Raw genomic sequence first — 16,238 nt, forward strand, 5'->3', positions numbered from 1 at the left:
AACTAGGAAATATCAACAGAAATTTCTTTTCATGGTCCTATAGAAGTTCATATATATAAAGTCAGAGTAGTATGTGTCAAGACAATCTGCCTTACCCCATTGTGTGCTTTAGGTGCTGATTGGCACTGAAAACCCCATAGCCCTGTACACACTGTCCAAAGTCCCTGGTATAGAAAGGGTTAAGGGAGGATTTGAGATTTCAGACCAAACAGCAGGAGAAATATCCTCTTTTTGAACATCAATAAAAGCCGTGATCATTTCAATTGCCTCTAACAGCTGCTTTCCATAAAGAAACCAAACTGTACATTGCTTTTATAGTTGTGTGTTTAAGATTGTTAAACAGACTACATTTAGATATTTCACATGAGTTTAAGTATGAATGCATGGTTCCTTTACAGTAATTTTGAGCAGCACAATTTCAAAATGGGAAATATCAAACATGGTGTACCTTTCATTTGAAAGAAAATTATCAAAGTTGCCAACGTTGTGACAGATTTGTGCTGGATCTGTTCATACACAAAATCATAAAACATTTCAGCAATAGTTTTGTATCCTGCGTGCATATCTGTATGCGGGACTAATAATCAATCATATTCAAATGTGAGCATATATATGTATCATGAACAGGAAGATAAAATCATGGTACATGAGCATAAATATCAAATTTGTGTTGTAATCTGATTCTATACAAAAAGTTATGAAAGCACTGTCTTCATTGCGACAGTGAAATGAACATAATTGGCAAAATATAGAAAATATTCTGTAATATATATATTTACATACATGACACTGGTCAGTAAAGGCGTGATTTTGCGCAGTCTCTACCCCACTGGAGCAGGGGTCAGTTACAGCACCCTCTGCTCTTTGGAGTCTCTATCGATGGTTGTTTGTCTCCGTCCAACTGCACTGTGTCCGGCCGCTTGGCCTCCAACGTCCCGTCGCTGGGCAGCAGGCTGGTGAAGATGTACTGGAAAACTTTGTCCACGTTCTCCCCGCTCTTGGAGCTGGTCTCGAAGAAGGGCTCCTTGATCTTCTTGTGGGGGTCACCGCGCTTGATGGCCTGGAAGCGGCTTGCGTTGAGCCGAAAGGCAAACTCCTTGGCCTCATCTTGCGTCACCTCTCTGGAACAAAGTGAGGCAGAGATAGAGAGATTAGAGTAAGGTTTTGCATAGCATTGAGAATGAAAGAGGTCTCACTGAAATAAACAATGACTATCTCACTTCTTGCACCGGCAGAACTTTTAAATGCAATCAACAGTTGCCAGACTACATCTATGAAACAAATACTTCCCAGGTGGAAATCAATGTTTTGGGGGGTTTTTTGTAAGCATAATTTTGGGTGTTTTCATATCTGCATTCAGTCTGACCATGGCCTGTCCCGTTGAGGAGGAGACCCGAGTATACTCGTGTCTGTGGGAAATGCGTGTTGTAGCAAAATCAGTCCATCCTCAACAGGCTAATAAAAGGTGTTGGTAAGAATGGAAATGACAAGCATAGGATGCCTCGGTTTATACTGCACTGTGGTAGACTCCTCCTGTTCAGTTTTTCCTTCTTCTTGTGAAAGCATACATTGCTATACATTGCCATACACACACAAGAATTGTAACCCTTGCCATCATATGAAAATCATACTTTGCCCTCTTGTACGATGATTACTGTAGCAACAAGACATTCTCGCATGCATGAAACTTTCACAAATTTCACAAGGGGCCAAGATTCGTGAAAGTAAAGTGAAGTAAAGCATGGGATGCCTCGGTTTATACTGCACTGTGGTAGACTCCTCCTGTTCAGTTTTTCCTTCTTCTTGTGAAAGCATACATTGCTATACATTGCCATACACACACAAGAATTGTAACCCTTGCCATCATATGTGACCCGCTACAACAAAAAGGTCCTAAAGTCGCGCACGGTGGAAGCCGTGAAAATCGAGTTTAAAGTCAGAGCATTAAAATTGGTCAAAACTTACGATTTTCTGATTTTGATATATTATTGGAGTCTAACATGTTTTCTATCATCTGTCGAAATTTTGAAGCAAAATGATCAAAGGAAAGATAAAAAAATAGCGTTTTTCTGAGCCATGTTTTTTGGCGTTTCAACGAAGCAGAAAACTGGTTCGAAAATTTGGATTGAGCGCCACAGATAGGTTCCGCCCCTAACAACGACCAGGGTGATCTCATTGGTCAGCTTGCTGCTTGCTGCTAACCGAAGCGTGAAGCTCGCACACTGCCCAGTCGACTGGTGCGTGCGGGCGGGATGCGCTATGCTCAACCGCTTCTCACATCCTGGTCACTGATTGGTTGGTGAGGAGACCGCCGACGCTGATGTGCTTGAATGAACTCTTCGGGGGTTGCTAGGGCTTACCTTCTATTGTCCAGAGGTGAACACTGACTTGCGTGTCCCTTGATCGCGATTGCGTCGAAAGGAAGACTTTTAGGGCGATTTTCTCGTAACAGTGATTTTCCAGACGTCTCGACATGCTCTCTTTTAAATATTGATATCTCCGCAGCCGATTATTTTTATAAAATGTGTTATATATCAATTTGAAGCAGAAAGATTGGGGGATTATATCATGCAATTTTTAAATAATCGACCTCGCCCGACTTTAGGATCATTTTGTTGAGCGGGTCACATATGAAAATCATACTTTGCCCTCTTGTATGATGATTACTGTAGCAACAAGACATTCTCGCATGCATGAAACTTTCACAAATTTCACAAGGGGCCAAGATTCGTGAAAGTAAAGTGCATGCGAAATGTTTTGTTGACACAATGCATTGAATGCCAGTGGCAATTTGCAAATGTTTTACGGCGTGTGAAAAGGCCATCAGACCCAATTCGTAAAAGTTTCATATCGAAAATGTTGAACTGGTTTTACAGTAGAGCATGCAGATGCCAACAAATCTTAGAAAAACAAAATCAGATTTTTAAAAATACATTTGTATTCTATGTCAAGCAAACTACAAACATGCCATGAGAAGAGAGTGTTACAGTAGCTGCGCAAGACAAGCGGTACCTGGAACGTTCCGACAAGAGATCCTTCTTCATCCCCGTCATACACAGCAGGCAGTCCTCCTTGGCCGCTTCCAAGAGGGGAATGTAGCGCTCCTGCAGGAGCTCAAAGGAGTTCCTCCTCGTGATGTCGTATGCGATGATGGCGGCCGAGGCGTCGCGGCAGTAGAAGGAGCTCAGGCCGGAGAATCTCTCCTCTCCTGCTGTGTCCTGTGAGGGGGTGGTAAACGGGCTGGTTAACTATTTGTATTCAAACTTATGGACATTTTTCTGAGGAGGTCCTTGTTAATGAGCTATTTCTTTAACCTGTTCCTAAAGTTAAATGTAACTTTGATTATATTCCAATATGCCTGCACTGGTTGTTGCTATGGCAGGCAAGCCCCAGCTTTGCCTTCTTGTTCACCAGGAACAAAGCATGTTTAAATGGTATGAATTTAGATTGTAACACATTTTCAAACCTGTCTGTACGCACAAAATTCAAATCTTGGGCATAACCACTTAAAATCCGAGTCCCAGCCCCAACCTACAACGTATAAAGGTATACATGTGCAAACATAAATAGTTGGCTGAAAGTGCAACTGATGACCATCATCAAAAAACAACCTCTGAGAACAAAGCACATGGGATGTCATTTGCAGAAATTCAAACTTCAATATTGTCTGAAAAAAATATAAAATTCTTCCCAAAATTAACACTCCCCATATTTCTTCTACATGTACTCACTTTTTCATATTTCTTCCTCTCTGTAGTTTCCTTTTCTAACTCAACTGTGGAAGTATCTGATAAAATTCTTGGAAGGTAGATGATGATTTGTATCTGATATGCACTGAGTAGGTTTGAAAATTATCTGATTTTATCAAATTATCTAGAATCAATCTACATGTACATGAAATGAGTTGATATACTACATGTATTTTGTTTGTGACTTGTTGCAAAACTGTCCGCTAGCTTTATGAAAAGTAGAAGACTGAAAACTCAGCCTTGAAGCACAACTACACTGTACCTACACAATGGTAAAACAAGAAAACAATGAAATGTCTATGAAAGTAAAACTTACATCAGCACTAAGATGTAGTTCTGATACATAGAAAGATATGACTTACCCATAATGCAATGTTGTATTTTCCCCACTGTTTCAGAAAGAAGCAGGCACCAACTGTTTGCTGTTGAAAGAAAAAAAAAACAAGTGTAAATTGAATGTATGTATGTGAGCAGGGACTGCAAAGGCAAAGAAAAGGAGATGGATGCTGAAATGTTTGGACACTTTCTATAACATTTCTACTCGGCTTTCATAGTGCTCAGATTACTTGCAAAATATACATGATGGACACACATGCAGTGCATGGGTCTGCAAAGGTAGCCTAGTAATGTACTGGAATTTACGGTGAGCCCCGAAAAAAATTCAATTCAAAATCTAACGGTCAATAAAAATGTACTAAATGTTACCTTCCACTTTCAATACTTTATGGGAGTTTCTAAAATGATACTCTCTGCAACATACCACTGTGTTTACACAACTCTTCATTTAAGGCATGCAAATGGGATCCCCTACCTTTAAAGCTAGTTCTACATTTAGCGACATGATTTAATTCTTTTCTTTTTTTTCTTTTTTTGTCTGGAGGCATTTCTTTTTTGACTACACAATCTTCCAGGCAGTTCCTACAATTCTCTAACAGTCTTCGATGGTGCAGCCAGATAAAATGAGAATGACAGTAAACGTGCATTCTCATATTATATACTAACAAAGTAATTTGAGAAGTGCTCCAAATGCTCAGTTGTGGTCCACAGGGTTGCTATTCCATGGAGTGAGCCTGAACATGCAAATCTCTGAAGTACAACTGTATGTAACTTACACCAGGATTTTCTGTAAATGTGCCATCCATGTAGCGTCTGATGAAACTTGTCTTCCCAACGCAGGCGTCTCCCACAATGACAATCTTTATGTCTCTGGAGGCACAATATGTTCGGGGAACAAAAAAAGAATTTGTGATATTTTAGTCAATAACTAACTCCTCTGAAAAGTCATATACGGTACATTCCATCAAGGTCTTGAAAGATACATGAATTCGTCGAGTAAGAACTCCCTAGTACAATGTCAGGGCCTTAAAGAAAGTATGGTATTTTAGCCACCAGCCATACAGTAGTCAATGATGTGACAGTTGCATAGTGTATTGAACAAACTTTGAAAATACTGTATTCAAATGCACAAAAAAAAGAAGAAAAAAAATCTGATTTAAGACAGATGTCAGGTCCTTATCACGAAGTCATATCGAAAACAAAGCTTATTTGCTGTCTGTACAAAATAGATAGTAAATTGTGATAATATCATACGAGCAACTTACTGTATATGAAAAACTTATGTGTTCTCCTTTCTAGCTTCAACGTGTTCAATGGATCCCAAACAAGCATGTACATTGTAAATCCATGTTGTATGAGCAAACAAAAACTATCTCTATATGAAGCATCATGAAGAACAAACATTCTAAAACATGCTGAAAGAAAGCTACATTGCTTATCTCCATCAGTTTTAATGGTCTGTATTTTCTTTTCTCAAGGAGATCTGCATTCCCTTATACTATTTTTCTCTCTTTTTTCCCCTTTTTTTTTGGGAGAGGGGAGAGACTTTTCCCCTTTTTTTTTTGGGAGGGGGGGGGGGGGAGAGACTACAAAACTCAGTGCTACTGCTAATGCTTTTTCAAATTTATGATCAAAGGAAATGGTAAATTATTACTATTACCATGGTGTAACATAGAATGGATACCAGATGGAAAGAAAGAAGGATGGCATAAGGCAAAAGCACATACAAAAAGAATAATCCTATCATACAATCAACATAATGAATATTGACCAACTATCATACTCATAAATTTGCAAAGAATAAGATACGTACACTGTGTCACTGTGTCTTGATACAGCTACAGAGCTGTTAAGCATATATAATCATTTCCATTATGGATTAAGATGCAGTCCTTGGGGGAGATGATTTCCATTCAGTACTCTGCCTGGGTGTATTAATTTGTAGAAAAGCTAAATTGTTTACAACTAAATCTAGAGAACTGAAGACGATGATTGCTCTTCAGTGTGATAAAAACTTGGTTAGTTTGCTGTTAAAGAATGGACTTTCCATCATCATGATGATCCCATCCCATGAAAAAGAATTGCACACGCTCAGACATACAAAGTGAAAATGCTGCCTGTCCTGATCACTTCTTGGCTCATTGTGTACTGACAGTGACAAGTGCAGCAGAATTTCTCACCCAATGGTAACCCCGGGGCGCTCCTTCTGTAGCGTTGGGGCCATGGCTAACTACACGCAGCCGCTGTCGCGAATCGCTATTCGCGACAGCACTGCACCTCTATTCCTTCGCGGACGTTGTTATCGTTCACTGTTTCCTTCATGAATATCTTTATTAATCGTGGAAAACTAAAATATAAGGAATTATCGTAATCTATGACCATCATTCAATAACCGGTATGCGATTTTTTGCGTCTAAAACTTACCAAAATCTATGGCTGAAATCAGGTCTGTAAACGTCCTTACTGCTTCACTCCTCATCTACGTGTTATATGAATGGCATGGCATTCACTCTCGTATACTACAACGTACAATGTAGGTAGTCGGGGCTGAAGTGATGAGATAGTCGGATGACCCCGACTAAAAAAAGGTCAAATCATTGCCGGTGCAGCACGCGCGGATCTACTAGAACTCTACATGTACAAGTTTTACGTAATACATGAAACGCACGGGCGGGCGTAGGTAAAAAGCAACCACTTCTGAATGCGCATGCGTGGTAGTTTGTTGATTTTTTGAAGCTCTCGAAGGAAAAGATGCCACCGCACGATCTATACTCCGAAAAATTCAACAATAAGGTCTGGATACCAACAAAACGCCGAATTCAACTCAACAATCAGGAAAATATGCTGTAGGTAAGTGTTGCAATTATATTACTCTCAAAATCATACAAAATAAAAGGTATTTTATGTGATTTTGCCGTCAATAGTGACGGTCGTTTACAACGTTGAAACACTAACACATGTCAGACCCTGTGCGCAGCACAGTGTCTGGTCAGGCTAGGGTAGGGCCATGGCATGGCCATGGCAATAGAAACACAGAATTTATTATGCATTTCAACATGTTCAATGCCTTTTTTGTGAGCTCTTCCAACTAGGACTTGTTATAAACTAACCTAGTAACAACACAGGACAGCGTCTACGCTTTTGGGAGAGTATTCATCATGCTCATTCAAAGTAAACAAAGGTTCAAACACTGTGCACACTAAAGTAAAGGTGCAGTGTAAGGTGCAGTGTGAATTACTTACGCAGATCGTCAGATGTGGGACTAAGCAAATTAATGAAGTCGCAGATTGTTTACATCGCCCACAGGCGAATAAAATCTACTTTGCGTCTCACACTTACGCTTTTTTCTTGTCAGTTGACGCTGCCATGTTGCTCCAGTGAAGTAGAAAAATGCCAGTCACCCGTAAGTCATGCTGATGGAAACTGCTGGTGTTAAAAATATATCACTTTGTCTGTGTGCTACGCTACAACTGTGGTGGTGGGTGAAGCTGAAGATACGGAGATCTTGATCTTGCACACACTCGTCATTCCTTAACACTGCACACTCGATCGGTGTATAAATACTCACGTGTACCGCGGGTACAGGTAGATGCAGCCTGTGTGAATGATGCAGTTTGTGAACGAAAGATGGGTTGCGATATAGGCCTGACGTCATATCCGAAAATAAATGGGAAAAAAATGACTTAACTGCCTATCATTCATCAAAAAGCTTCCTTCCCAATCTTTCCAACAACAACAAAAAAAAAAAACAAAAAAAACAAAATCCCATTCGTGAAATTCAGTCTTCCATCTAAAATGTAGATTAAAAATTCGACACCATATTTGACCATTAAATCCTTTTAAGCGAAGGCCTTTCAAGAACGAGAACATTAGTAGGTGTTTGTGGAATAGCTTCTCGTAGAGGAAATCAACCCCAAAAGTAAATAAACTTCACAAGAAAGAGAAAAAATATTCCCTATAGAACGATATAAACATGACAAAATCGGCTAAGAAAAAAGGAAGACATTAATTATGGCATTTTGAAATTGCACATATCTTTTTTTTTTTCTTCTTGTCCATTTCATATGGTAAATGACAAAAATCTCATAATTATTTCAGCTGTATGGATATAAATCTTGTCTTAATGCCACCCCAGATTTTAAAAGAAAAAAAAAATGTTAAGACCTAACTCTGATATATCTTGGTATGGGAACATGTTTTTACTTGTACATGTATTAGCCATGGACCCAATATACATGGACTGTTTATACGACAGTCTTTCTTTGATGTAATCATCTTCGCCGACACGGTATGATTATGTGCATTCGAGTACATTCAGGTTTCTGGACAATAGACGAGATTAATCATTGTGTGATCATGTATTGTCACTAACCGTTTCCCTCATTTCAGTCTTGTTTCGCTGATTACGTGCCTTTTCCAGACGGAAATGTCTTTGAATAAATACAGATGATGAGGAGCAGCAAAACCTGAGAACATGACAAAATTTGTGTCAAAAGATGGGTAATTGCTGATTTGCACATTTTCGCACACGCATGAGACCTTGCCTAATGGCAAGATACACCCGCTCTCTACCATTACCGTCCCTTTTTGCTCTGAAATAAGCTTCTGAAAAGTGAAATGTTGAGATCACAAATGACAATCATTCTGCTAAAATGTTAGCTTAAAAAAAAAAAAAAAAAAAAAAAAAACTGCCTGCTTCTCCCAAGCGAAATTGTTTGAGGCATGATTTCCTATAATACACCACAACTGCACATGAATTCACTTTACTTGATTTTTGCGAGATCTTCTTCTGCGAATCTCATTCTTGTTCTTCTCCCGGCTTGCTGGCGGCGACGATGATGGGATCAAAGCAGTGAAGCATGTGAAAAATGTCTTTTTGGCGCTTTTGAGATGTAGGCCTATAGGTGCATGAATTAATTAACAATACGATGAACGTTCTTGTATATTAGGTCCATGTATTATCTAAGAATAATTTTTCCCGAATTTCATAGGGCACCTAACCGTTCATGAAAATTTGGATGGTATGACATGTGCATTAAAAAAAAGAATCGACATTGATAATCTTGTGTAGGCTATAACTATCATTAGAGTGAAAATGCTAGGAATAGCAAAAATGGAGATAATGTATGGTAATGATAATTATCGTCATTATAGTAATAATTTGATGATGATAATAGTAATGATAATAACATTAAGTGTGTATCATAAGAATTATTATTCACTTCCTAATTACTGTATCGTATAAGGAGGCTTAACCCTAAAAGGGCCGGGGGCGGAATCCGCCCCCCCCCCACCCCCCTCGACGTTTCGCGCTATATTCTGTAACGCGAGAAGGCCTCGTCGCGAGGCTTCTTGACTTTGTTTGTTCAAGTCTCGCGCAACTTTTGAGACCAAAATTGCAACGTCCGCGCATACTTTTGCGAAGCCACGCCCATTTTTGTAACGAAATGTAGCCCCAAAACAGGCACAATTTTGTGATTTTGTGTACATTTCCTATGGAAACACAGTGCTCTGTCATGAAAGTCATAAAAACCTGATTGTTTTTACAATTAATCACTTTCATTGATTAATTTTGTGCTAATTATGGTAGAAAAGTGGTCAGTGACAATTTCCAATGAAAAAATAAAGAAAAAACAAAAGTTGCAAAACGGAGAAATACATAAGAAATTCTGAAAACAATAAAATACATAAGAATTGAAATGAGTTTTGGAAGTTTTTGTGATGTACAATATTGTTGAAAATGCTAAAACAGAGTTACAGATCAAAAATTAGACTCTCAATGCTTTTAATTATGCTAAAATATGATCTTGAGCTTAATTTGCAAAATTTCATTGCGATCGCACCACCGATGGCCAAGATCTGGGGGGGGGGGGGGGGAATCCATCCCCCCCCCCCCGGTCTGAGCATAGCCAAAAAAGCCCGACCCTTTTAGGGTTAATAAGTACACCACTAATTCTCCATATGTGATGTCGACCATTTGCAAAGCAGAATAATTTAGGGTCTACATCTTTTTGAGAAAGTCGCAGTAAATTGTTAATTGTCATCTAGTTGGGATAGTAGACCTGTCATTATAAACGATTAACGGTCTCATTTTCAGAGATGAAGAAATGTTTTCACCGTCCAAATCGAGAGTGAAAATGACAAACAGATAAGATTTTGACACTGTTTTGAAAGCTATTTATATGAATAACATTACAGACCTGATGGAAACGGCTCTCGCAATGGCAGTAAGAGATATGTACAATTTTATATGTAATTCATTGCAATCCTAATGATCCCATTCATGCCTTGCAAGCAGAAACACGTCCTAATTTTGATCGAACAACATATTCCAGGACACTGACATGCACTGCGTGATTCAAAAGGAACCAAACAAACCAAAAATACAGGTAAACAGACAACTGAAAGTTTACGCGAGCTTTCTGCAGGTTGATGCTGCGTGGTAGTTCCCTAAAATGATGTATAATCCCGTAAATTCTTGCGATATCAAGTTTTTGTCATATCGTATTCGTTCTATCGGAGTTGTCACCGTCCATCGAGCTGTCACGCATGAGACAATTATTATAATCAAAATCAGTCAATTGATGACTGTCTTTTGTAATTTATAACTTCTGCGAACAGCTGGCAAATTTTAAAAGCATGGGCATGTATACTGCAGCTTGTTTGGATTATTACCAGTGACTGAATCGTATAAACGCACGACGCAGTATGATTTTCTTTTCAATCCTCTTCAAGGCCAGTTAATATGATTATAACCAATGACTCTTCTGCTGATGCAAATCTATGGTATTGTAGTCAACGAAACCTGGGGTCGTAATGATTTAAACTATTTATTACAAGCCCGTCTGCTTCGAGACATCGATGCATCTCTAAAATTGTTGAAAACAAAACTCTCTCCAAGAAACCGAAAGAAAGAAAACGGAGGAAAAACAGAGACACAGAAAGACAGCTGCAGTCGTATGAGGTGAAATATTAATACAGAGCAAAGTACACGCAACTCTAAAACCCTTTTCGTGTCTTGGGTTTTGGACAGGGTCATGATTGTGTACAATGATACGTGGTATACTATACAACACAAGGATTTGCCAATGTGAAATGACCATGAGGCATTGTACTGCATGCTTTTATATTACAATGTACTTACATAATTCAATATCAGTTATCGTTATTAATTTTGGGATACAATGTTATAGGCATTTTGTTTTCCTTACAGTGATCATTAGCATCTTACAAGTTCTACTTTTCGTTAGAATTTTTTCTCACTCCTTTCCGTCGCTTGGTTACACAGCTCATGTACTTCCATCATATTGGAAAGTAATATGCGCTTCTTCTCTCATTATTTGCTATATCCATTCGTAAATATATCTTGTATTTGTACTATAAATACACACAAGTTTTTATACGCTATAATTCTTCAATTAATGTATACTTTGCATTTGCATGCTATGTATTACCTTTCGTTTGATTGAAATAAAGTATAATGACTGAATTAAATTAAGATTGAATTGAATGGTGTCGCACAATGAAGTTACTGACTTGCCATGACTTCCATGCTTCCAGCGTTTCTCGTATTGTGTTGGGTTAAAAATGATGACGCTATGGAGAATTGTGCTCGAAAAAATGTATGGTACTGATTGCATTTCAGCAAAGTAAACAAACGTGAATGGCAGGATTTACAAGGATCTGTTATTCAGACGCATGTAGATGGCATTACCTACCATAGTGCTAGCATTAAATGGGTTGTAACTAATTCAATGTCATGAATGTCATGGTGACATTTGCTAATATGCATAATTGCGATAGAGACGATGGAATGATTTTTCAAAATATTTGAGTGCTTCCTCATATTTTCAATCTTTTCAACATCATTTATAACTTAATGAGCAAAGTTTATTTATCTTTATTGAGACACCATGGTGTCGAGTAGTGCATGACGTCGATACGGGTGTAGTCCCCAACAAGTATAAGTATGGTGGAGTTATTTGAACGTTTACGCTCCGTCGCACCTTTTCAGCGTTCCACTTTGTCCGCTGTTATAGAATATCGTGGGTGTGTTAACGAAAAAAAAAAGTATTTTCTCAAGCGATAACCAGAGGCATATTTCACAAAAGAAATATGGAAATGCATGTTCACAAGCGCGTTATTCCACTTGCGGGTCTGAGTCAGCTCTGTGCAATATACGAACAGTTAATAGAGTTCCTTTGGCATCGCAACACTCTTGACTCTTACTCTTTCGTTCTCTGGTTTGCCTTGGCATGGAGTTCCTTGCCGTTGTTTGCGAACCAGATTGAAAGCAACCACTTTAAGTCGTGATATCAATCTTCTATCATAGGATTGCTCGGTCTTGACTATACCGAAACCACTGGGTAAGAGATCCATGATAGAGGTTCATTCCAGTCATCATGTAGAAACAAAGAGATTTTGTTTGTGTCGTTGGTGAACAAAAGACATGGGTTTTATTGTCTGAGTAGTGAATTGAGACCATTGTTATAATTGGTCTGCACACTCTACTACCAAGAAGGTCCTTTTCACGGTTTGGAATATCGTTGAGTTGGGACAATTACTCAGGCACTTGCTGCTTCAAGATGAGTCGGAAATCTTTGACTTCTATTCAAGAGGTAAGTGATGCGTCTTTGAATGTGTACTATAGGCCTACTGCTTCTATACTAGTACTGAGGATGATGATGATGATGATGATGATGATGATGATGATGATGATGATGATGATGATGATGATAATAATAATAATAATGATAATAATGATGATGATGATGATGATGATGATGGCAATAATTATGATAATGTAATAGTTAGTCACTTTCCTATATATGCGCCATATTGCATACACCAACAACCTTCCGTTTAATGCTGTATCCTCAAACATCACTGCTATATTCAACTGAGCCTGAAAAACATGATACTCGATCTTTATGCAGAAAGATAGCGAAAGTCTCTACTTGAAAGCGTCCCTGTCCACGAGGATATAGATTCCAAAAAAAAAAAATAATAATAATAATAAATGTTGATTTCTTCTCTGAATACCGGATGTCTAAGAGTGCTGACTGAGTACTGGTAATTATATTATCTGTCTTCTAATATTAAACGATTAGTCATGTTTGTTGTTAATCACACTTGTTGAAATTATCTATTCGTCCACACATTACAGTACTGTTATATGCAGGCAGGTTTGATATGAGTTGAAAAATATCACAGCGCCGATTAATTTTGTGCTCCATGAATGCATAATATAATTATTTATGTCGCATACAGAAAATCAAAAGACTTGAACAAATTGGCCTTCACTATAGAGCTACTTGAGAGGAATAATAATAGGATCATACCAATAAAGATTCTTTCTGCTATCGTATCTTCCATTGTTTATGAGTAGTTTGACAGCAAAATGGGCTAAGCGCCATTTTTTTTTTTAATATTACATACTTTAAGTAAGTCCGTCATCAGATAGAGCAAAATAGAACCTTTCCGATGAAACCTCACCTGTAGAATAACAAGGAACATTCTTGCAGTGATGATTAGAAACTTCCCATATCTTTTTTTTTATTTTATTTTAGTAGCTTTAATCGCTAATATTTTAACTTAACAAGAATGGAGTTAAAGGAAACCAAAACCCAAAGAGCAATGTGGATTGACTGAGAGCAGCAACATTTAGTTTTAGTAGAACACATCAGTGAAAGTTTGAGGGAAATCGGACAATCGATGCAAAAATTATTAATTTTTAGATATTTGGTGTTGTACTGACTTGATAAGGAGACTACTAGAATACATGAAGTCATTATGTGGACAACAATTATAAAGAAATTCACAAAAATTCATTTTTCCTGAAAATTACACATTCCAACAACTTGATACTGACATAATTATGTTAAGGGTAGTAAATAACCCCCTGCCTTCTGAAAGCGGTTAGTGAAATGCTCTTTCATTATGCTAGAAAAGTGAAAGCATGTTGAATTTTCTTTATGATTTTCATTATTGTTGTACACACATGATGTCATAAACTCAAGTAGTCTCCTAATCCAGTGGTTCCAACGTCAAAACTTTTATTAAGATTCATAACTTTTGCATCGATTGTCCGATTTTCCTCAAACTTCCACCTAATGTGTTTTACTAATGTTGCTGCTTTTACTCAATCCACATTCCTCTTTGGGTTTTGGTTTCATTCCAGTCGTTTTGCGATCAAACTCTTTATATACTACCGAAGAGGGCGCGCTTCCTGTTTAAAAGCATCCTGCAACTGAATAACGACATCTGCCAATGCATGATTATCATGTTCAATATCGTTACAAAATTGAACATGATAATCATGTTTCGGCAGATGCCGTTATTCGGTTGAAGAAAGATGCCTTTTTAGTCTTTCTCAGTTTTCAAAGTAGCCAACATTTTGACCAGAAGCATCCCGCAAGTGATAGGCGCATGACCAGGTATGATGCCAGACCTTTTATATTTTGCGGCCAGAAGTTTAATTGAACATTAGAGAGTACCATTATGATAATAGCTGATTAATGAGTTCTTTAGGCCCACAAACACTCTGTTTGTTTGATGACAAGTCCGCTTGTTACGTTGACAATGGGTTATAAAGAACGTTGATATTAAACACATCATGATTCACGATGATGATTTTTATTTGCCTTGAAAAACACCGTGGTGCAACCAGCCTCACGGTGCTAGTGGCCCGCACATACCACACCACAAAAAAAAAGTCTTGTGGCCTTGACCAGGCTCTGTCATAGCTTTCTTTGTATTCGTCTGAAACGGGGTTGAGTCGTGATTTTTGGTGTGCACAGTTCAGTTGATAACAAAAATACCAAAGATCGCCACACAAATGACATAAAAATAGGACACACACACACACACACACACACACACACACAGAGAAAGAGAGAGATGCAATACAATAATAACTGACGTTTTACAAAGTTATCGATAAAGATCGGGTTTTTTTTAGTTCCAAGGGTATGAACCCGTCTCTGTTTTTTTTTTTAATTACGAAATTATTGAGCTTGTTTACAACACCAGTCGAGCGAATATGATGTAATGAACCTTATAGACAAACAATCAGTATTAGTTACAAGCACTTTATGGAAAGCATTATAGTGCAAAGCATCTAAGAAAGTCATGTCAGTATTTCCGTCAAACAAACATGGCAGAAATTGATGATAGTCATTGGCAATATCTAAGATGTGAGCGACCACTAAGCCTATTTGAAGTTGTTTTTTTTTTTTGGGGGGGGGGGGGTGGGTGTGTGTGTGTATGTGTGTGTATGTTTGTTTGTTTGTGTGTGTGTGTTTGTTTGTGTTATTGTTGTTGCTGTTTTCGGGGGTTTTGCCATGTAAGTGATTTCTTTATCTTAGGATCATATAAGATTCGAAGCTGAAAAATCGGTGTGATATGACGTTGTGTGAGCTTTTTTCTTTTTTTTTCTTACCACGTCCTTAATACATTGATAGTGCATGAATGTTATGTTTGCGTATTTCAAAATCAGGAATAATCTCACCTTGTAACAAAAAAAAAAAAAAAAAAAAGTTCACACAATTTTCATTTCCGGATCCATCTCGCCCTGTTTGTTTAGTTGTCATTTTATTTCATTGCATTTATAGGTTTGCTTAGTTGTCATTTTATTTCATTGCATTTATAGGTTTGCTTTCCTGTATATTAATAGAGAAAAGTGTTTACTCTTATCATGCAGCTTGCCATCTACTTTATTTGAAGATGTATTCCACTACAGTGATTTGATATAAAACCGGCTTTCATGTTTGTTTGTTTTTCTTTTCTCTTTGATTCCTTGGCACCAGTATTAGTGTTTCTTGAGTAGATAAACATTTTTTTTTTTCATATGTTTTACTAGCCATCTGTACAGCATTTAATTGATTGCCATTAGCTGATTAGGAAATTAAAAGTCTCCGCATGCACGATTTTGATTAAGGCCAAACATTATAATGTTCCTCTCCATATACATCTATACATCTATACACGCTTTGTTTACCCTTATCAGTGATAGTGCAGAAATGTAATCAACAGGCTGTAGAACTACAGAATCATTCCTACTCATTCCTTGGTCGTGGAATTGGATATGTGCCATTATATCTGCACCGAACTTTGCAGGGTGTCCATTTAGGAGCTGGAGCCTTGTATGACTGT

General features: G+C 37.9%; 1 protein-coding gene across 1 annotated transcript; it reads right to left on the reverse strand.

Moving 5' to 3' along the window:
* Window positions 1-255: 255 nt before the first annotated feature.
* Window positions 256-7,558, reverse strand: LOC140240094 (ras-related protein Rab-20-like). Its single transcript, XM_072319901.1, has 5 exons — window positions 7,425-7,558; window positions 4,862-4,955; window positions 4,112-4,171; window positions 3,013-3,218; window positions 256-1,121 (listed from the first exon to the last, which is right to left on the reverse strand). Exons 1-5 carry the CDS (start codon window positions 7,451-7,453, stop codon window positions 842-844), a joined length of 669 nt encoding a protein of 222 aa, XP_072176002.1. The 5' UTR covers window positions 7,454-7,558; the 3' UTR covers window positions 256-841.
* Window positions 7,559-16,238: the final 8,680 nt, after the last annotated feature.

This window comes from Diadema setosum, chromosome 16, assembly GCF_964275005.1.
Source record: "Diadema setosum chromosome 16, eeDiaSeto1, whole genome shotgun sequence".
NCBI classification, from domain to species: Eukaryota; Metazoa; Echinodermata; class Echinoidea; order Diadematoida; family Diadematidae; genus Diadema; species Diadema setosum.